Source organism: Lepisma saccharinum, chromosome 10 (genome assembly GCF_977018435.1).
Source record: "Lepisma saccharinum chromosome 10, izLepSacc3.1, whole genome shotgun sequence".
NCBI classification, from domain to species: domain Eukaryota; kingdom Metazoa; phylum Arthropoda; class Insecta; order Zygentoma; family Lepismatidae; genus Lepisma; species Lepisma saccharinum.
The window spans coordinates 30,778,823-30,802,156 of record NC_139238.1 but is presented as its reverse complement, the minus strand read 5'-3'; the positions used below and the strand labels follow the sequence as shown (position 1 = coordinate 30,802,156).

Genomic DNA, 23,334 nt, shown 5'->3' with positions numbered 1-23,334 from the left:
TACAAGGAAAAAGGGTGCCAGCGTGCAGCATATGGTTGCACAGTTCCTTATCGAACTGTGCAACCAGTTTATTGAGTCAAGTATCACTTCGTAGGTTTCCGAAGAATATCCATAGAGAGAATAAATACATGAGAACTTGTATGTCTGAATATACGTGAAGAACTTGCATGGAAATAGGATCCCGCAAAAAACGAGACGCTTTCACATTTTGTCAAAAATACACTTGCCAACCAGAAAGAAACGTAAGAACTTCATTTTATCTTTATAATATTACTTGCTGATTGCCCGGCGTTGCCAGAGGTATTTATTTATCCCAATCTTGTATTAGACAGGAAAATAATGAATTCTAACTATAGTGCAAAATGTAAATAATTTTATTTCATCGTGAATGTCACCAATTATCTTAGCAACTCCGAAAACTATCGATTCGACAGTAGTCTAGGTCATTTTTCACCCCCATGCCGATAGGTATTGAACTTGTAGTTGAACGCCATTGGAAGTGTCACTATTCATCTTAGCAACCCCGAAAACTATGGATTCCACTCTAATATCGGTCGTTTTCGATTTATATAGCATATTCTCACCTTCTGTGTAGGCAACCAAATTCGCCGTGCTGTGTAGCGGGAAGCATAACTTGCAGGATATGACACACGAAAATGGCATGCCCCTTCCCACCCCCAGCCCTAGGGGTGCCAGATTGCAAGTGATATGTGTACCAAGTTTGCTTGAAATTGCTCCAGGGGTTCGAAAGTTACGCCGGAACAAATATATATATATACACACACGCATACATACCTGCATCCATTCTTATATTCATAAAAAAAATAATATGGATTTAAATGAAATGTGTGGTTACGTGTATTCTTGACAAGTTAATATGTGTGTTGTAGGTTGGGTACTCGTGTTTTTTTTTTTATTTTTACAGGCGATCTAAATGAAAGAAGTTGTAAAAGAGACAATGCCATGGCGACCAGTGAAATTATGCCCTATTAAATCAATATCGTTTTAAACTGCAAAAATTTGATCTAAAAATTTTCTTGCTCGTTTCGCTCGCGTTATGCTTCTTTTCTGTAATTTAATGTATTTAAATAATATGATTGATTGACTTAGCTTATTTTACTTCGCGTTTTGTGCCTCTTGTCTAATTTGCGAAGATGGGGATGAGTGATGAAATGATGAAATTGATGAATGGACATTCACAAACAACCAAGCCCGAGCGGGATTCGAACCCGGGACCCTTGGCGTTGCAGCGCGATGTCCTAACCACTCGGCCACAGGGTCCGGCTTAAATAATATGTGTTGTATACATAATGAATACGTAAACAATTTAGTGTGCAGCATCTTACATATGAATTTTCTTATTTTACTCGTATGTCGCTCCATGTTGCATATGTGTAAAATATATCTTGTACATGAAAGTTATACATGTTATATGTACAAAAGTAATTATCATCGGAACGCATTTATCGTCCACTTTCTGCCATTCAAAATACAGTTTGTGTGCTTGTTTTCCATCATTAGTTAATGTGAAATTGACCGTGTTGAAAAAATATTTCAAATCGTTTGACCAAACAAATGCTTTAGCACCAACTTCTAAATCCTTTTTGCGTAATTTATGAGGATGATAACGTAATTGATACTACTACTACCACTAGTAATAATTATAATAATAATGCCATTATTATTGTTATTAATATTATTGTTGTTGCTGTTGTTGGTACGTTTATCCTGGTACTTGCCCCCCAGACCAAAATTCGTGGTTGCGCCTCTGAGACAGACAGAAGAATAAAGAAAGAAGATAAAGTGAAACAGAAGAGAAAGACAAACATAAATAAAGAAAGATAAGAGAATGTGAAACAGAAGAGAAATACAAACAGAAGAACAAGGAAAGAGAAGAGAAAGTGAAACAGAAGGGAAAGAGAAACAGGGGTTCAAAGACAGAAAATACGAAAGAGAGCAAGATAGAGAGCACTAAAAGGGAATAGTAGAAAGAGAAAATGAGAAAGAAAGAGAAAGCGAAGGAAAGGAAGATAAATAGAAAGGTGAAGAAAGAAAAACAAGAGTGGAAAAGGAGGGAAGAAATAAACAGAAAATAAAAAAGATTGAAGAAATAAACAGAGGCGAAAAGAGAGTGAACATTGAAACGAGAAAGAAGAGAAGGAATGAAAGAAAGAAAATGATAAAAGAGGAAGAAAAGGAACGCGAAAGGAACATACTACCTAGGTAAAGTAGTCATGGCCTCCCAAACAGATGCTCCCTCAAGTAAACCTCATTGACATTCCCTGACGTCACTGAATACATCAGTGCTATCATAACTAGATAAGCAGCTTCGCTCGTCTGGTTGAGTTCAAATTAACGTCGTGTTTTCGAAGAAGTGAATACTGAAAAAAGCTTCTCCTCGCGATACTATCGTTATTAAGTGTAGCACGGCACCTGTTTCTATCATGACCAATTGTACCCAGAACTCCTTTACATTTTATAGGGGGAGTTAAGTAACTTTTGAATCATTCTGTATTTTGGTGCGGACCTACAAGTTTTGGAAATTTGGTAGACATTTTCGTATGGGAAGTTCAACAGAATGTACGCAGGACTCCTCAAGGACGTGTATTCTGCTGAGTTACCTCTGGCGTAATGACTCAGCGAGAAAATTATTCTGGGGCTTCACGGAATGTCTAATTAAATATCATAACAAAGCCAATTAGTGAAAGTAGCCATGTGCAATTTTTCGTAGGAAGCAAAACCAGAATTCTTTGCCTCTTGTGACGTCAATAAGCAAAAAAAAGCACTCCAAGGGTATTTTTAACATTATATCCTAATGGAAAAAGATGAAAACTACAGATGTATAACACGAGAAAGTATTTGCTTACACGTGCCTACATAGTAAGTGAATGCCAGTGTGAATCAAGTTCTTTACACATTGAATCACGAGTTCACACTGTTCTACATCTAGAATTAATTTCTGCCATCTGTTTATAAAGAATCGTCGGAGAATAACTGAAAGATGATCTGTTCAGACTACATTGTAATCAGAGGCGTGGCGTGCATGTAGCCGCTGTTACCGCAGGTAACACCAAAATATAAAGAATTGAAGAACCTGTCTTAAAATATTATTACGTACATAGACTGGTAATATTGTCGTAAAATAAACATTGCAGACTGACATTTTTTCTGACACCGGAAAAAGCGAAGACGAGGACTGATCCGGTACCTCAGGCAACATGAGGAAAGGGCCCTGAGCCCACTCAAGGAAGACTTTCCGTCACGGCAAAGACTGTTACGGCGGGAGCAGGAGGCTGGTTATTGGCATGACTGTTTAGCCGCCGCAGTTGCCGGTCATACTTACCGGATACAGATCAGTGTTGCCATATTCAATTGTCAGAAAAGAGCTAAGTCTATCTTGCTCTGAAGGTGTCTAGTCACACTGGGGAACGATGGCGCAGTGATATCGTCGCCGCTTTGTAATCAAGGGATCCCGGGTTCGATACCTGGTGGAGGCACAAGTGGTTCGGATCCCACTTTAAACTGTCCCGATTAACATTACTGTGCATGAGTGTACTTAAATCGCCAAATCAAAATTTTCAAAAACAAATCACACTGGGCGAAAAGCAAACTACCAAGTGATATGTTGCATTTACTCTAAATATCAGCGATTACGAAAGTCCTCTTTGTCCTTCTTCGACATCATGGACGAGAAGGAGAGGAGACGGATGGGGATGATCAAGGGGTCCGCTGTCCTTCTAAAAATGTCAACTTAAAATTCTATATTTCACACATATAATAATATTTCGGTTACAGGAATTTGTGATAATTGTTAAAACATTGAAAACATTACTTACAAGCATAATTTCCCGATTGTTATCTTAGCACGCTCTGAAGTGTCAGGTGTCGCAGGTTCGAATCCTCAGCAAGAAATGGTTATTTCAATGTTTGTTGTTATTATTTTACTTACATAATTATAAAAATTAATAATTACATACACAAAGAAATAATAATTTTATTTCAATAATTCACCATGCATCCTCATCGTCACGATTACCCTATAAAGCGAAAGCCTTAAAGGTAGCAAAGGACGTAAAATATACGAAATAGAAGTGGTGTCAGAAATGAGATTTCAGTGGATTTAGCGAAACATGGGAGTGGGAGTTGTTAGGAAACAGATGAAGACTACATCTACTCTACATACGTCTTATTTGAAACTAAAAGTTTCGCCATTTGGGCAAATCTGGTTTCAAAAGAACCAAGATGGCAACAGTAGTAGAACTGGACTTCTTGCAGGTTCCGAAGGAAATATTGGGGAAGCGCCGCGATGCTGAGAGGGGAGGGGGCAAGGAGGGTGCTTCACGTGTTACAAAAGTAAACAACGGTTTACGGGAGGGACTGTGCAGTGCGAGTTCTGTGAGTGGTGTCTTTCGTCTTTATGTTGTTTTCGGGCATTGTCAATTAATTAACAAGCGGAATGGAGCTTGCTCTGAATTCAGGTGTGGATAGCATGGACCATGACCATGACGCACCCAAACATTCAAATTTAAATGAAAAACTTCACTTTGTGACAGCATCATAGAACATTTTTGATTTGATTTGATTGATTTTGCTTCGCTTGTGCCACTTTTGGCTAATTTGCGAAGATGGGGATGAGTGATGATATGATGAAATTGATGAACAGACATCACAAACGTCCATTCCCAAGCCAGGCTTCGAGCCCGGGACCACAGCATCATATAACTATTTTCAAAGAAGAGTCGTCAGATTGATCTGCTCTATAAGTAGCCTTCGATGTTTCTGTAAGTATCAAATTACGTATTTATTGTGTCAACAACCAATGTTTGCGATTTCACTTCAGTCCTTACGTCAACATTTTTTTTCCTGATTAATAACTTTACCAAAATCTAGTATTGAATTGCAGACGTACCAGATTAATATTATATGAACAACTTGGAAGACATTGAGGGGGGGCATGAGGTGGGGAGGCGCCCAAGTCTTACCGCTGCTCCCTTAAATGTCCTACTGATAACCGGTAACACTTTTAAAAATCCCACGCTACGCCACTGATTGTAATAGACTAAAAACAGCGACATCTGTCGAAAGCTATCGTCAAGAAGTAACAATAATGGCGATCTGTCCAAAGTTTATCGTCAAGAAGTAACATGAATGGCCATCGATCAAAACCTTATCGTCAAGAAGTAACATGAAAGGCGATTTGTTTAAAACGTATCGTCATAAAATAAGAAGAATGGTGATCTATTCGAAGTTTATCGTCATAATGTGGCAGGATCGCCTGCCTAGCTCTTAACGTCATGGGGTAATAAGGAAGGTCACTTGTCCAAGACTTATCGTCATACAGTAACAGGCGTTTTGTCCTCTACATTGTTTTCTACTTTATTCTCTTTCTCTCTCTCTTTCACACACACACATTTTTTTTCCTTTCTCGTTCTCATTCTGTCTATTACTTCTTTGTTTTCTTTCCATTCCCTCATTCCTTTTCTCTCGCTGTCTTTCTATTTTCCCATCTCTCTCTCTCTCTCTCTCTCTCTCTCTCTCTCTCTTCCTCTCTCTCTCTCTCTCTCTTCCTCTCTCTCTCTCTCTCTCTCTCTCTCTCGCTTCTTTATTTCCCTTACGTTCTCCCTTTGTCTCTCTCAGTCACTCTCCGTCTTTCTCTTTCTCTCTGCCTTTCTCCGTATCTCCCTTTGTCTCTATCTCTCTCCGTCTCTCTCTTTGTTTCTGTCTCTCTCCGTCTCTCCCTTTGTCTCTGTCTCTCTACGTCTCTTTGTTTGTATCTGTCTCTATCCGTCCCTCTATCTCTGCCTTTCTCCGTCTCTTTCTATGTCTCTGTTTCTCTTTCTTTGTATCTGTTTCTCTCAGTCTCTCCCTTTGTCTCTGTCTCTCTCCGTCTTTCTTTTTCTCTCTGTCTTTCTCCGTATCTCCCTTTGTCTCTGTCTCTCTCCGTCTATCTCTCCCTTTGTTTCTGTCTCTCTCCGTCTTTCTCTTTCTCTCTGTCTTTCTCCGTATCTCCCTTTGTCTCTGTCTCTCTCCGTCCCTTTCTTTGTCTCTGTCTCTCACCGTCACTCCATTTGTCTCTCTCTCAGTCTCTCCCTTTGTATCTGTCTCTCTCCGTCTCTTCCTTTGTCTCTGTCTCGCTCCGTCTCTTTCTTTGTATCTGTCTCTCTCCGTCTCTCCCTTTGTCTCTGTCTCGCTCCGTCTCTTTCTTTTATCTGTCTCTCTTCGTCTCTCCCTTTGTCTCTGTCTCTCTCCGTCTCTCCCTTTGTCTCTGTCTCTCTCCCTATCTCCATCGGCCATTGTCTCCTCCTCCCATCTCCTCTCTGTATCTCTCCCTCTCTGTCTGTCTCTCTATCTCTCTCTCTCTCTCTCTCTCTCTCTCTCTCTCTATTAAAATACAGGGTGACCAAGAAATCTTTCCAACATTACAAAGATTCTTAACAAAGAAACTATTAGAGTTACAGCTGGATGGCTTGTGGCAAAAGAAAGATAAATCCCCCCTCCCTCTTTGTTCTAGGTACAGGCCGAGTTAGTTTTTATTAGATGTGCTGCAATCATTAGAACTGAAAATGGCGTCAGAGCAGGAGAAAGCTCAGTGTGTTTTATGGTATCATGAGACCAAGTCACCGATTGCAGTACAGTGAAATTTTAGGAGATAATATGTACGACCACCACCTGATTACAAAAACATTGCTGTACAAAAATCGATGCCATAAAATACTTTTGTGAACTGACGCCATTTTCAGTTCCAGCCATTGCAGCGTCTCTCATATCAACTCCGCCTCTATCTAGAACAAAGGGGGAAAACTTCAAGAGTTTCTCTTTCTTTTGCCACAAGCTATGCAGCAGTAACTGTAATAGTTTATTTGTAATAAACATTTGTAATGTTGATAATACTTTATGGTCACTCTGTATTTCTACATTATATCACTGGTTAACATTACATCACATCACATAACGATTTGTGCGTGTGTATGCGTGCGAGAACGTTGGTACGTGAGTGTCACTTCAAGACGTAACTTGTTGAATTTAACCCCTCTTTAGAAATCTCTCTGTGGTCATCCATGGACGTCTTCCAATTTTCCCGTGTTTCCGCGCCAAGAACAGTATCTAACCCAATACATGTAGAGATTACGAAACGTCAACAACACATGAAACATTCCGCTACATAACAGCGATACATATGGGACAAACCAATTTTCTGCTTTGTGTGTGGAAGAGGGTGACGCAATTGGAGGATTCAAGAGTTTTGTGTCCTAAGCCGCTGGCAATGTTCTGTGCCCTAGAGATTGTTGCTTCATCTCTCTACGCTGTATATTGTAAGCTGATGTTCATGTTGAAACAACAGTGTACAAAAAAGTGGGACCAGAAACCAGATAATGATTTCCCCCGTTCATGTTAGGACACAGGATTTGCTCAACAAAATTTATTCGATTCATTATTGCCTAATAACTAGGAAAAGAATTTTAAGGTGCAAGAAAAGGGTGCTGATAAAAATGTCTTTACTCAGGTCATTATTCAATACTGTAGCAAATAACATAATTAGTAATAATTAGATAAAGCAACCAGTATTTAGGAAGTGAGCGTGTCATTTACTGGGTTTCACACCACTTGTTATATTGGATTACGCTCAGCATTTCTATTTTCGAATGTAAGCCGCAGTTATTTCGATTCTTTATAGTTTCGCTAGAAAACATAGGTTTACTATTTAAACAACCACGATGATTCACACTACAATTTAAATTAATAACCTCACAAAACTGTTATACCAGAAGAACAGGAAGACATTAGTGTTTCGAAGAAAGTGAATGATATTCAACAACAGTTTGGAATATAGATATTAGCAATAGAACATGAACTCGGCAACTTTGGCTAGAAACTGCAAACGCGGTGTGAGCCATAAAATAAAGAAGAAGAAGAAGTCGTTGACGCTTTCAGCTCAGGAGCAGTGATGTGCGTCTACGCGTAAACAACGATAGTCTACATTCTACACGTAGACTATTTTATACACGTAAATTAGGTAATCTATGTAAACAACATGGCGAAAGGTGATAACTTAACAAAGGGCACCGTGGAATTAAAATAAAATTATACTGCGTATCAGTTGCTGATGTGTGAAGAGAACTTTTCATACTCTTTCTCTCAAATTCGAACAATTTCTCACCTAGGAAGAAACCTAATATAGGAAATATTCTAGTGTTTTATGGGAAAAAGACCACTCTTGCCTCACGACTACCATCTGTTGTTGTTTTTTGCATACTATTTATCTTCCTCAATAGTTGATGATTGAAGAGAAGAGAAATTTTGTTGTAAATAGGATTCTTTTCATTTCGTTAGGAACCAATATATTTGAAAATGTAACTTTCCTTTCATGAAAGCCTTGAAAATTAATATTAATGCACTTTAGATTGTCTACGTAGTCTATGTAAACTACAACCCAATGTAATCTACGCGTATATTACGTGTAGACAACGCATGTAGACGTAAACGTATAGTCTACGGCATATCACTGCTCAGGAGATCCTTATATGTGGAGAAACTACATTATCTTGTGAACTATTGGGGCTGCAATGATTATATTACACCATTTTATAGCACTCATTCTGCTCTACAATATGATACTATAGGATTTTACATAGCTGCTCAAGAAGAGCGAAAATCGTTTATTTTTCTGTCTAATGTCTAAACAAAACATGAAAGAAGAGAAGGAAAAAGATGGTGAAGCATCAAAAAGGAGGTAAAAAGTGGATAAATGTGACAAGGTGAAAAAAGATGCAACAAAGTGTGTTCATTTTACTTGATTTCATGTCCTAAAATGCATATCTCAAACGATCGGCATGACAACAGCTATATTTTTGAAAAGGTGCTGCAACTTAAAATCAGTTCTCTACTAATAACACTAGCTAATATTTTTGGTAGAAGTTTGGGGAATGGCTGATTATTATTGTGTTCCACCCCATAATATAAGGTATGCCCAAATGAAAAGGAGACCTTTTCTGTAGAGGCGTTGTATCTAATCGAAGAAGGTAAATATGATTGCCGATAGATGGCGCGGTGGTTGTCCCAGTTTGCAGGTGTATCGAACGACTTCACCTGCTGTTTCCTCAGTTGGCGAAAGTGGTTTTGCGCGGACGGGTGCATTATGGATTCCTCCAGATCAGTGCAGAGAGCTGTAATCCAATTTATTCGCGCAGAAGGCGAGCATGCTTCACAGGCTGTACTGCAACACGTTGCTGAGGCTTAAACAGCCCATCAAAAACAAGCGCAGAGGTAAGCTCTCGAAGGGGATAGTGCTGTTTCAGGACAACGCTAGGCCACATGTGGCCAAGAAGATCCTCGACCTGTTGAGAACATTTCAATGGAATGTCCTCACACATCCTCCATACAGCCCCAATATTTCCCCAAGCGACTCCCATATCTTCGGCCCCTTAAAACAATCACTGAAAGGTCAACGGTTCACCTGTGCAGAACACCGTGGAAAACTGGATCCGTAAGCAACCCAGGAGTTTCTACACTGAAGCCATCCACTCCCTTCCTACGCGCTGGGATCAGTGCATCAATATCAATGGCAATTATGTGTAGGTATCATGTTACACTATAATTGTAATTCACTTATTATGTAATGCAAATAGTCTGTAACATAATACTCTTTAGATATAAGCGTAGTCTCCTTTTCATGTGGGCATACCTTATACTTGAACGCAGTAAAACAATTCTGGCACGCCCGGTAATATTTCTATTAGTTTTATAAGTTAGAAAAATGCTACTCTTTTATGTAGCAGATAGCACGTAAAGGTATTCTGTTTCATTGCGTTCATTCTACAGGTAAGTAAGCTGTTCAAAGACAATGCTCTAGAGCATCATTTCTCAACCACTGCTGGGTCCCGAGAGGGCGTTTGGTGGGTCGCGAAATCGGGTTCGAAAATTAATTTACTGTGTCTTAAAAAAAACTATTACATTTATATTACTAAGATTCAGATTTAGAGATTCAGACTTCACAAAATTTTGGATATCTTTAAGAGGTGAGAATCCTGAACTTTTGTATGAGGCATAAAAGTTGCTCATACCGTTCTCAATCTCACATTTGTATGAAAAGGAATTTTCATCTCTGATTCAAGTTAAAAGCAAATGCAGAAACAGACATGACGCGCACTCAGATCAACGACTTAAGTTAACCACTATTGAACCTAATATACACCAGCTTATGAGAAAATATGAATCCCAACCGTCACATTAGTTAGGCGAGCATATATATATATATATATATTTATATCTTGTTTTCAATTTCAGCATGTGTGTTTAGTTAGACGTTATTAGTAAATTAGTCTTTTAAATTACATATTTACTTTTATAGAATGAAGTAGGTATAACTTGTTTAAGGAAGCTTAAAGGAGAGCTTCTTAAAGTACTGGATGTTAGCAAAAACGTGATTATAACCTGGGTGCACACCCATATAAGTAATTCTCTAGGTGCACATGCTTATGGGCCCCATGAACTGTAATATCCTTCAAGGTGGGTCCCGGACTGAAAGAAACTTGAGAACTACCGCATTAGAGTCAATAACATGTCAGTGCTGACATTGATGACTTTAAAAATCAACACATATGAGCATAGAGTTGCTTTCTGAAGCTGAAGACGGCTGCATCAGTATGGTCGTGAGCATAACTGTGAGGATCATTCTTGCGAGAGGCAGCTAGTTTTCTTCCTATTATTGACTTATTTCCTTTAGTCGAGGATTAGAACTTGCAAAAATTCCCCTGACAGTTTTTGTTATGTGTGTGCATCGTATCTTCCTAAGTTACCGAAAGATCCATTTTGTTTGAAAAAAAAAATACATTTTCATGTACAGTCACCGGCAATAATAGTGGGACGCCTAGATCCTGAAATACTCGCTTCCCTGCAAGGCGTTACATGTGTTGTCTATTTCTACGGCGGTGGTAGAAAATGTCATTGAAACTTAGATATTAAAATCCACTTATTGCTGTAGAGTTAGGCAACACACATAACTCCTTTCAGGATCTAGGTGTCCCAATTATTATTGCCGGTGACTGTAATAAATATCACATATATGTCTAAAGGTTACTTTTAGGACACCCTGTAGATAGAAAGTGTGACGACTTTTCTTGACCTGGGTTATGATCAGCGGCCGGAATTTTTTGTTGATGTGTGGACAGATGTCAGCACTTAGAATGTAGAAGTTGTAGGCAATTGAAATTATTTTGCTTCTTCTGTAAGCATATTTTGTCAAGAATTATTTGTATATTATCTCACTATACATAGCTTAATTTAAAATGAATCAGTGTGTTCACGTTATTCTCGATTTCGTCAAGACAAGTGCGAGACCACAATGAAACTAGTCTAGACGAGACCTACAACTACACACGTGATGGTAATGGCTGTACGAGACCGAAACTAAACCTTGTTCATTTTCAGACACTTTTCGTTATAAATTTCACAAAAGAATCAAAATAACTTTAGTATGTGTGCATGTGCATAAGCTTTTGTTTTTGATTTGTTTTAGTACGTATTCTGTACATGTTTTCTATCTAATTATACCGAGAATGGAAACGAGATCGCCTCGGCTCGTTTCATCTCGGCGTCATCTCTAAAAGAAACATAGCACACCCATTGAAATGATTTTATATGAATAATTGAATTGAATTGATTTTTTTGTTTTGGGTTCCATATATGCAAAGGGAAGCTATTCGGGACTAGACCTACAGTTTAAAGTGTGATCGGAGCCACTATGCGCCTTCACCGGGTATCGAACACGGGACTCCTTGATTGCAAGGCAACGACGTTACTACTTAATATGATAAGACTACAAAAGACAACTAAAGGTATTTCAGCTACTACATGAAAGAACAAGTAAATAGACTTTAAAAAATCAAAAATGTTAATTAGTTTCTAAAAGACTCTTAAAGAAATGTCATTTCACTTTCGCCACTTTCCCTAACACGCATATTTTCAATTTTGACCACATGTATGTATATGTCCTGAGGCCAACAATGGACCCAAATTGCTCGTTAATAATTATCAGTCATTTATAATTAGCATCTCAAATCGCTACTTTTACGTAATCCTTGTGCAGTTTGCATATTATAAACGTTTATTCCATTCATTAACTTTTCTTCCATTTTGAGGTAGTTATTTTTGTGATCTCGTGCCCATATCCTGAAATCTTATGTAATGTCAATTATTTACATGTGTTGTATAGTATAGACAACTTTCCAGAACCAGTTCATTTGTGTTGTATTAATTATAATTCTGATTATAGTTGATGTTTCTGATGTAGAAAACTATTTGGCTCTAAGCTACTGTTCTCGGAAACTTGCTGACATTCCTGTGAATTATGAACTTTCAGTCATGTACTAGGAATTTCCCATTGGAATCTTTCCAATAATATTTCAATCTATATTACATTCAAGTGTTGGTAAACTATATATAAATTACGAAAATGAAGATGTAAATTTCAAACTGAATTAGCAACGAAGAGCAGAGAAAACTAATAGTGAATATATATTGAATGAAGTAATTTATTGCACATCCATCTGTAGAATCAGATAATCTGATACTTTTAGTATTATTGTAAGCAAATACAGTTTCTTACAGATGTTGCTAAAATCATACAATACATTTTGGTGTGATGCATATTATGCTTATTACCATGCGTTAATGGGATGTACATTTCAAAAGTAATTATATTATCATGCTTTTATTTTGACTACTTTATTTACATTTTCTTTATATCTGTTTGTATGTTATTAATTATTTGTGATTGAAAACTATCTGTAATATGTTACTGATTAATTTTAATGCTATTTAAATGTAGTGCAATCTCTATAATTTGTCTTGTGTACATTATCATATACTTGACTTGTACTATACGTTTCCTAAGCAGATATTTTGGGCACTGTAAGGTCATTTCTAAATTAAATTATGTAATTATTATTATACAAATGTTAAGGCTTACATCTTGTTATGTACGTATGATATTTAGACCCTGAAACACTTATGTTAATGAACATTGTCGTTTAAGAATTTTGTTATCGTTGGGTATAAGATAATATTGACAAAATCTTTGAAACCTTCAATTTAAAATAAAATAACTTCTTGTTCACGTTATGCATGCTTCTTTTGGACATGGGTTTGCCGGAAACGAATGTAGGTCAAGGAGTTCTATCAATGTCTAGTAATTCTTCCTCGTTCAGATGGCAATACGTAACGATGTACAGGACAATTTCGTAATTCCTTGAAGCTCAAGGTGATGCTTACATTGCCTGGGGTCCAACTCAATTGTTAAATAGAATATTATAAAATATCTTGTTTTATTTCCTTGTTTACGGCAGCGTAATTTACAGAGGATATTTATGACCTGCACTAATTTCGGCTTTCATCACAGCTTCAACAATTTGAGTTTCCTTTTACGATTTCACAGGAAACTGTTGTTTATGTTACGTTGTTGTGTATGACCTTGGTGATGATGTGGTTGGAGCACGACTGCGTGCACGAGATTTTTTAAAGACAGGGGGGATCTCGACAATGCCTTCTTGAACAGGGTGGTCCAAAAATAAGAGCAACCAACATATCGACAACTTAATATTTGTGATTATCCCTCTTTTGCGTTACTCTGCAATGATTAGGCTTAGAAGAGATTGTTTATTTACATTTTTCACTATAAAAAGTACCAAACCTTGCAAAAAAATAGGTATAATCAAACTGCTCAAAGCGACAATTTGGCGTTATTTCTTGATTTACTGTGCAGAAAATTTGTTTAGGATGTCATTTTATTAACTTTAAGACCACTTTCAGAACACAATCAACTGTTTCCCTATGTTATCGTGATTTCTAAGCCAAAGCTAGTACGATCTGTCCCGGCTCTCTCTGAAACAAGGCTGCGCATAGCGGCAGAGAAGGGGTGAGGAATCGAGTGGGCAGAGGGAAGCAGTACACGCTGATGCGAAGGCTGGTAACTGCAATGGCTTACCCCCTCCATGCAATCCCATTCCCGTTCATTTCCTTCGATAACCGGGACAGAGTTCTTTGCGCTAAGTTCCACAGGATCACTGCACAGAAGAACCGACCAAATTGCGCCTCCGAAGTGGATGACTGAAGTTGATTGGCCGTTTGAGTCACGTGGGCGTTGGCATAACATTTGTCCGGAAGAGTACAGAGTTATACAGGGGAGCCAACTTTGAAAAACATTAGGTGGGCTCAAGTACTTGTGTTATATGTTCACAAAAATCTCATAAATCCTGCTTTCCATAAAATGATATTAATCAAGACTAGCAATGCATCCTTACTTAGTATTCCACCACCAATCACGATAACAAATATATATTATTATTATTAATAATAACAATTATTGGATATGCTCGGGCCACACGAGCCCATAAAAGTTGGCGCCACAGTAGTTATATCTTACGGAGTCACCTTGATATCGCTTAATGCTGAATAAACACGTGGTTACGTAAATCATATCAGGTTCTTATACAATATTTTTGATGAAGCAAGCTCAAAGTGCAATAACATACTTCATTAATTCCAGCTTCAGCTCAAAAGCAAGCCATAAAACTTTCTATCAAGACGTTAGTTTTTACATTTTTTCTGGTTATTCAACAATAAATATTCCACACGTTACAAAACAACAGTGCAACGTGGGAATGTCTTAAATACATATGCAACAGCGGTGGATGATTCTGGAGAGTGTCCAATGGCAGGCAGGAAACACGAATTACGTCATCATCAATTTTCCTCCGAAATCTTCCATTCCCTACTTGGGTGACACACATAGTACGCCGTCTACTCCTGAAACAGGCATAACGAAGTACGAAGGAATATGTATTTAACGATTTTCATTGTGAATATTTTTCTCATTAACATCTATACCAGATATCGGTTAATTTATATTAATATGTCTTGTTATTTTTAATATGTATGTTTGTTCATTTGATATGTTGTTTTAAGTTCACTTTTCGCACAGATATGCTAATCGGGACTGGACCTACAGTTTAAAGTGGGACCAAAACCACTTTGTCACTTGCCTCCATCGGGTATCGAACACGAGACACCTTGTTTACAAGGTGACGATGTTACCACTACGCCATCGGGGAGGCCCTTTAATACAAAGGCTGTCGCAGAGAAGGTGAGACATATTTTTTCCTGGCTTGGCAACACTGCCTATGGTTTCGGCACTAGTCACGTTGTGTAGGATGACTCATTCTGTTTCCGTAGCAAGTTCTCACATGTTGCGAAACCACGTTAGTGAGCAGCTGTGTTGATTTACGTGAAAAGTGTTTCGTTTACCCCTCCAGGTTTTTGTGTACAACATTGCTTTTCGCGATGAGTATTCAAGATGAACAGCGACATGCCATAAAATGTTGTTGGTGTTTAGTGAAAAGTGCTGCGGAAACATACGCAATGTTTCAACAGGCATATGCCGATCAAGACAGACTGAGTAGAGCCGCAGTATTACCAAGGAGTCATTGAGACTCTGCGCCAGCACGTAGCAAAAAAGAGGCCGCATTTGAAGAACTCCTTCATATTGCACCACGATAACGCACGCCCGCATACCGCGCGGGCTTTTCAGGATTACGCGACGAAGAGAAAAATTGAAATTTTCCTGCATTCCGCATACAGCCCGGACCTTGCACTCTGTGACTTTTGGCTATTTCCACTTTTAAAGGCCGCTTTTCGTGGTCGTCATTTCATGACGAACAAAAAAGTGATCACCGCAGCGCAAGTTTTCTTCAGTTCGCTACCTGACGACGAATTTTCAAAGACATTCACAAAGTGGCAGGAGCATATGGACTCTTGCTTAGCTGTCAATGGTGACAATTTTGAAAAAAGATGTACGTCTACTCCATATGGCTGATTCTGAATAAAAAAAATTTGGTTTGTAATTTTTTTGTTTCATTTTAATGATTCTTGGAGGGGTACTTGTACATGCTTGTCTTTTAACTGCTACGCAGTCACGACTTTTTGACCTATTGCGTTCATTTTGATCTCAATCGGCAGCTAATGAACCAAATTTTCACCCTACTACACTTGCTAGCCAATGAAGGTCGCCGTTTTCCTATACACGAATTAGTCTCACCTTCTCTGCGACAGCCTTTGTATATGCATGTATGTGCATACATGCTTTGAGCTCCGGGCACGGGCGGAACATTAGTTCGAGTTTCCTAGGGGAAGCGCAACAACTTTTCTCCTGAGATTTCACCCTGTGTATGGGACCGCTGGCCACCCACCATTGTGAGGAAACTGGGAAGCTACGAATGAGGGGCGTAACCCGGTCATGGAAACCTACAACATCGACTAGGGCTTCGTCGTGCTGACCACACGTCACCCCGTAACTGGTTGGATGATCTACCACCTCGGCAGGTGGGGGTGAGGCCCGCAGTCAGTAAGTAAGACCTTGCCCTTACGGGCTGTTGCGCCACGGATCATCGTATTATACAGAGCATTCCCTGACATTCGCTACGACACTCGGCTGAAAGCGGCCGGGCATCAGCGCTTGTCTTTCCCGGTGAACGGGTCCGCGACAGTCGCACGCTACAGTCTGTTTCTTTCGCTCTCCCTGCCTTCGCTCTCTTTCCCTTTCTGTTGACGTTGCAGACTGACGCCAGTATAATGCTCCCTCGGAAGTTGTGTTGTATCGTGTCCGTGTTGAAGATTGTGGCTTAATGTGGCACCACAAAAGTTTACATTACAACAAAGGATTTATCTTGTCGAGTGTTACTTCGGAAAGAGGAATTGTGGAGAAGTGCGACGAGGTTTTGCAACGAAATTTACTGGTGTTCCCGTTCCACATAGGACCACTATATTAAACCTCGTAAAACGTTTAGAGTAACAGGGTCAGTCCTGAATAAAAGTGGAAAGAAAAATGTGGAAATAAAGTATACAAAGACAATCCGCACACCATCCGTGAGTTAAAAGAGAGTATTGTACGAAAAATCGGGAGACTTACAGTAGACGAACTTCCACGTGTAAATGCCAATTTCCTTCGGAGATGCCAGGAATTTGTTGCAGCAGAGGGGCATCATTTTCAACACCTTCTGCAGTCGAGGTTAGTACACAATATGAAAACTGTAATTTTCATAGCCGACTCTAGCGACTGTCGCTGACCCGTTCACCGGGAAAGACAAGCGCTGATGCCGGTCCGCTTGCCGCGGAGTCTCGTATGTGTGTGTGTATATATATATATACAGGGTGTATCATAAGTAATAGCGCAAACTGACACAGTTTAAAGTACTCGATAGTAGAAAAAACAAAGTCTCAGTAAACACACGAGAGATAATTCTGAATGTACGGTTACCATAGGCCACTGTCTTGTTTGTTTGTACACATCGTACGCTTGTTAATAAAAAGTGAAGTGTGTGTTTGTGTGTGTGTGTGTAAAGACATTCTAAATACATAAACGGGGTCTGCGAAAGAGCGCTCTTGTATGCACGTGCGGACTGCAGAGCGAGCAGCAATACTGTAGCGTTGCAAGAGGGGCGGATAGGAAGGAGAGTGGGTAAGCAAGGTATGACTCCCTGAGGTACAGTGTGCAGGCGGAAACCTCGCACTGTACGGAGGCGTTCCCTGCGGTCCACAAGTACACGCAAATTGCCCACTATCAGCTCTCGCACCGACACTGGAGTGTCTTGCCTTGTTTCTAGAGTTTGTGTTCAAGTCTACTTTATGCACAGAAAGGCTAATCGGGACTGGGCCTAAAGTTTAAAATGGGATCTGAACCACCGGACCGCTTGATTACAGACAACGTTGCCAGCATGGACTTGCTTTGGATTTGTTCTATTGGGGGGGAAGCAAGGTAATTTTTTCCAGGGAGGAGGATAACACAAGGTATATTTTCCCCTCAAAAATACTTCAGTTTGAAGGTAACTTGTTCCTGCAATGCCCTTACAAGAATTTAATAGAAACTACTATGAAATGAAATTGTGTGTGAATTATATAATTTCTGGTTGAAATTAACTTTACAGTGGACATGTACTCCCTTTTCCTTTTCCATTCAAAGCCAAACACCGAATCCCACTCCTCTCACCTTCGAACTTCGCTCCCTCTCTCTCTCTCTCTCTCTCTCTCTCTCTCTCTCTCCCTCGTCTTCTCCCACTACTTACATTTTACAACTCATGATACTTGAAATGTATATTGCTGCCGTAAACGTATTCCCTGCTTTCTACGAAGGCCAAGGTAGCTCAGGAAATGTGAGGCACTGAGGCACACTACGGTATCTATAATTTCATTTAATCGTTATTCAACTTCGTCGTTAGCGTTAACTTAAAGTGACAGGGAGCGACACAAAAAAAATACCAAAAATCGAACTACAAATGCAAAGAATACCATTAGAAAAGAGCAAGGATCCTGGGTTCGAATCCTACAAGTCTGTCAGGTTTGATGCAACGCTGAGCACCATAGATATGGCCTTCCCGGCGGCGTAGTTGTAACGTACTTTTCAAGTCCTCACGATGCTGGGCCAACATCTAACTTTTGGGAGAATCGAACCCGGGACCGCACGCATCGAAGGCAAGCACTGAAACCGTTTGGCTACGTGGGATCTCTGAATCTCTATTCCGACGGGAAGCGAACCCGACTAACCTTTATTGATTGATTGATTGAATTGGAATATTTTACGTAGATTTTCTGCCACTTTTAACTAATCGCGACAATGAGGATGAGTGATATGATGAAATTGATGAAGGGACACTCAGAAAGAATACGAATTCCCAGGTCGGAATTCCAACCAATTGCGATGCAACTAACAAAAGTTTTTGTTAACATTTGTTCATTGTATGCACAAATAAGCTAATGAGAACTGCGACTACAGTTAAAGTTCAGATTCAAACCTCAAATAGCCCACTGAGTACCACTAGCAAAGCGGCTTTTTCATTGGGTGATATGTGGGCAGCGTATCGAGTCCAATAGCCGCTGTTTTTTTCTGGGTTTCGATACTGCAGCACTCTTCAAGTCCTCACAATGCTGGGTCAACATTAAAATTTCTGAAGATTCGAACCCGTGACCGCTCACACATAAGGCGAGCACGCTAATCATTCGTCTACGATGAATCCCTGAATTCCGACCGGTCTATCCTTGATTACAAGGCATTGACTTTCAATAGACTCACAAGTAAGACAGCGCATGCGAAATTTGATCGTCTGTGGTCAGGATCAGAACAGCGCGCCTGAGGGAAGAAGCAAGCAGGCTACACAAGATTTGCGAGAAGAAAACAAAAGCACTTACGAGGTTTAGCTCCGAGCGTTACGCAGGTTGCCTGCAGCAAGGCGAGAAGCAACGCAGGTAGCAGACCAAGCATGTTGACCCTAGTTCGTCCAAAACAACAACTGACGCTCGGGTGGCGCGTCGCTTGGTTTTATCATTGTGGTTCTCCGCGTAGTCTACTGGGTAACGCCTTCCAGGCAAGAAGGAAAGGTTTCCCCTTCCCTTGGAGCCTGGAGATCGAGGCGAGCATATTAACTCTCAAGGTCGTTCTGACAGCAAGACCTGAATTTTTGAGAACGCTCAGAATAATCTCGCGTTAGCTTTGTTGCATAATTACTTCATAACTTGATCTTGTAACTTCAGGGTAGAGGTTGTTTAGGCCGATAAAAAGAGGAACGATAGGAAATGCTCCACAAAAACAACAATTTTGTCAAATTCCCGCTCGCCTTGAACAAATTCTGCTCTCTCCGATTCGAGCTGTAGGATGCCTGCTTCCTGCACAGGCTCAATATCACCACAGAGGAAGTGGGTGTCGAAAAGAGGGCATAAGGTTGCTGTTTGCTCGGTGAAGCTTTCCCAACATGGAAAAGGCGTCTTCTGTTTCATGGCTGGGTATTCAATCCTTTTTTTCCTCTAGGTCTTGCACTTGGCTAAACGATAGTTTTTGTAACGTATGAGGTCTTTCTGTTTGAAGTTGCTGTTTGTGGAAAGGAGAGGGGATGTACTGTAGTGATTAGTGTTGTCGCTCTGTACGGAACGTATGACGTCAGGTAATCTTCATGCAATTGCACACACAGAGAGAGACAGGGAGATTCGATTTGTTATTTAGCGCCGCTTTTCTGCCAGTTATGGCTCATCGCGACGATGAGGATGAGATGATGAAATTGATGGACACTCACAAAGAACACCCTAGCGAGGCTCTGGCGTCTGGACTCACGCCAGTATAATCAGCCGTGGGCACGTATTGTGTCGTCCCGGTTCTTATATGTTTGTGACTGCTCCTTCATACGTCCCAACTTATCACCATTCATGCTTCATCTTCGCGATTAGTCAATAGTGGCAGAAAAGCGCAGTAAAATTAACCCATTCCCAGGCCGGAATTCTAACCAGGGACCAGGGGAGGCTTAAGGCCGGGCGACGCCCTAAGGGGTGGAAAACCGGAATGTCACCCTTGAGTAGTGCCAAAACTTTATTTCTCATTACATAAGCGTGGCTATTTGCTGTAAAAAGTGTTGGATTTGTATAGGCAAGACTTTATTGAAGTTACTGCTGCTTAAGTAACTAACCAACTAAACTAACTCTCTAGCCTTCCTAAACCCGAAAGTTCATGGCTGCAGCAACACAGGCCTTCCATTTGTCCCTATCCTGAGCAAGATCTAAGCCTATATACTCTTTTCCATCCCTACCAATTTACTTTAGGTCCATCTCAACGTCGTCCCTCCATCTTCGTCTTGGCCTTCCTACAGGTCTCTTACCATCAGGTTTCCCAACAAGAATCCTGTAAACTCCTCTTTCCTCTCCCATTCGTGCCACATGACCTGCCCACCTAAATCTTCTTGTTTTAATTATTCTAATAATATCTGGACATGAATACAAATTGTGTAGTTCTAAATTATGTAACCTTCTCCACTCACCTGTCTCATCATCCCCTTTTAGGTCCAAATATTTTTCTAAGGAATTTATTTTCAAATACTCTTAATTTATGTTCCTCTTTCAATGTAAGGGACCAAGTTTCACACCCATATAATACTACAGGCAAAATTACTGCTTTGCATATTTCAACTTTTAGTTTCTTAGATATTAAACGAGAAGACAAAAGTTTATGAATAGAAAAGTAACATGCATTTCCTGAATTAAGCCTACTTTTTATTTCCTCTTTAATATAATTTTCATTTGTTAATATTGCTCCTAAGTATTTGAATTTGGAAACTGGTTCAAACGAGTTGTTATCAATAATTAGATTTTGATTATTACCTAACACTTGGTTTCGGCCTGTAACTGCTGCATAAGTAAACACGTAACTTTTTTTTAAGCTAAGAGATGTCATTGTGAAGGTAATAAATATACACATACCTACATCAAACATGTTCTTTAACAGTAACAAGTACTCCCTCTGTCCCATAATTATAGTCCGGTATGCCAAAATGGTAACTTTTTATTTATGTTCTTTTGGATACTTGATCGGTCAATTTGTACTGATCGTTGAGTAATAACGTTGTATGACTCATTCTCGTGTTTCATTTTCTTCTTCTGTATACACAAATGTCACAGTTTGAATATCGGACAAGTATTTTGTGGTAACAAACAAAAGTGTACCGGACAATAATTATGGGACAGATGGAGTATTTAAAAAATAAATCTTACTTTTCGCCATTAAATCCGTAAATATATAATATATATATTTATATATATATAAATAATATACAGGGCAGAAAGTAGGGGAGTGTCAAAAGTCCGCCTCGTCCGGGTAAAAATTTAATATTGAGCCGCACCTGCCCGGGTTTACTGGCGTCATAGGTGCCGTGGTAACTACTCCGCCAGGTAAGTCGGCGAGACAGAGGGGCAAGGCTAGCTTCGTGCAGGGTGGTAGAGTAGCGTGCTTGAAACCCAGGGATCCTAGTTCGAATCCTGGCGAATGGAGCACTTAAAACTCCCTTAACTATGAAACTACTTCGCAAATTTACAAATACGTGGCCATCTACAAGGGTTGATGGAATTGCTAAATTTCGTGGTTCCTAAAAACTTTAAGGTCGTAATTATTTTGAACAGGCCGATCAGAAAATATAAACTTCAACTTTCAAAACCTTAAAGTCTAGAACATTTTTTACTTATACGTTTACTAGTTTCTAGTTGGCAACACTAGGACTAGAACCCTTGTCCTTCTGAGGCGAGGTCGTAGAGTTTAGCGTTCATAATATATGATGCTTTTTCATTTGAAGCTTTTTGCCTCGTTTTCAGTTCCTTGATATGCAGCGAAAGTGGAGAAAAGAACAGAGCAGATTCGCTTTGTCAGACTTCGCGTAATGATGACGTCAGATATCCTTGGTGCAATTGCAAAAAGAGAATGACCTTTGTGCATTTTCTAACAACAGTTATAGTCATCCTAACCTTGAAGCATGGGAATAGCGAATAAACTTTATATATATGCACTTTTCTGCACTATCAAGGGGACTATAAAATAATTGGGCTTAAAATTATTTTAAGAAAAATGGAAAGAGAGAAATAAACAAGAACTTGAAAGAATTAAGGAGAAGATATTTTAGAAGCGATGGATACAATGGAAAGGACATTTTTTGTGCGATAGAGAACACGGCAACAGAGGGCTATGTCGAAAGAAAAGGAGGGGTGTAAGGAAGAGCAAGCAACAGAGGGTTATGTGGAAGAGAAAAGAAAGAATGGAAGGAATGGATTGGCAGCAGATGGCTATGTGGGAGGAGAAAGAAGAAGTGGAAGGAAGATATGAGCAACAAAGGGGCATTTGGAAAGGAAAGGATAGAGTGGAAGGAACGAAATGGCAACAGAGGAACATTTGGAAAGGAAAGGAAAGAGTGGAAGGAAGATAACGACAACATAATGAGAGGAGAAAGGAGTGGAAGGAAGACAAGAGCAACAGAGGGACATTTGGAAAGCAAAGGAAGAGTGGAAGGAAGAAAATGGTAACAGAGGGTCATGTGAAAAGGACAGGAAAGAGTGGAAGGAAGAAAATGGTAACAGAGGGTCATGTGAAAAGGACAGGAAAGAGTGGAAGGAACGAAATGGCAAAAGAGGAACATTTGGAAAGGAAAGGAAAGAGTGGAAGGAAGATAACGGCAACAGAAGGCTATGTGAGAGGAGAAAGTAGTGGAAGGAAGACAAGAGCAACAGAGGGACATTTGGAAAGGAAAGGAAGAGTGGAAGGATGAAAATGGTAACAGAGGGTCATGTGAAAAGGACAGGAAAGAGTGGAAGGAAGATAACGGCAACAGAAGGCTATTTGAGAGGAGAAAGGAGTGGAAGGAAGACAAGAGCAACAGAGGGGCATTTGGAAAGGAAAGGAAAGAGTGGAAGGAAGAAAATGGTAACAGAGGGTCATGTGAAAAGGACAGGAAAGAGTGGAAGGAAGATAACGGCAACAGAAGGCTA

General features: G+C 39.7%; 1 protein-coding gene across 1 annotated transcript in view; it reads right to left on the bottom strand.

Moving 5' to 3' along the window:
* The window catches only part of LOC145994300 (protein takeout-like), a 44,631-nt gene extending 25,293 nt beyond the window's left edge, over positions 1-19,338 (bottom strand). The window contains exon 1 of the mRNA XM_083130403.1: positions 19,234-19,338. Within this exon, the coding sequence (XP_082986529.1) occupies positions 19,234-19,306 (73 nt within the window). The 5' untranslated portion in view covers positions 19,307-19,338. The remainder of the gene's footprint in view (positions 1-19,233) is intronic.
* Positions 19,339-23,334: the final 3,996 nt, after the last annotated feature.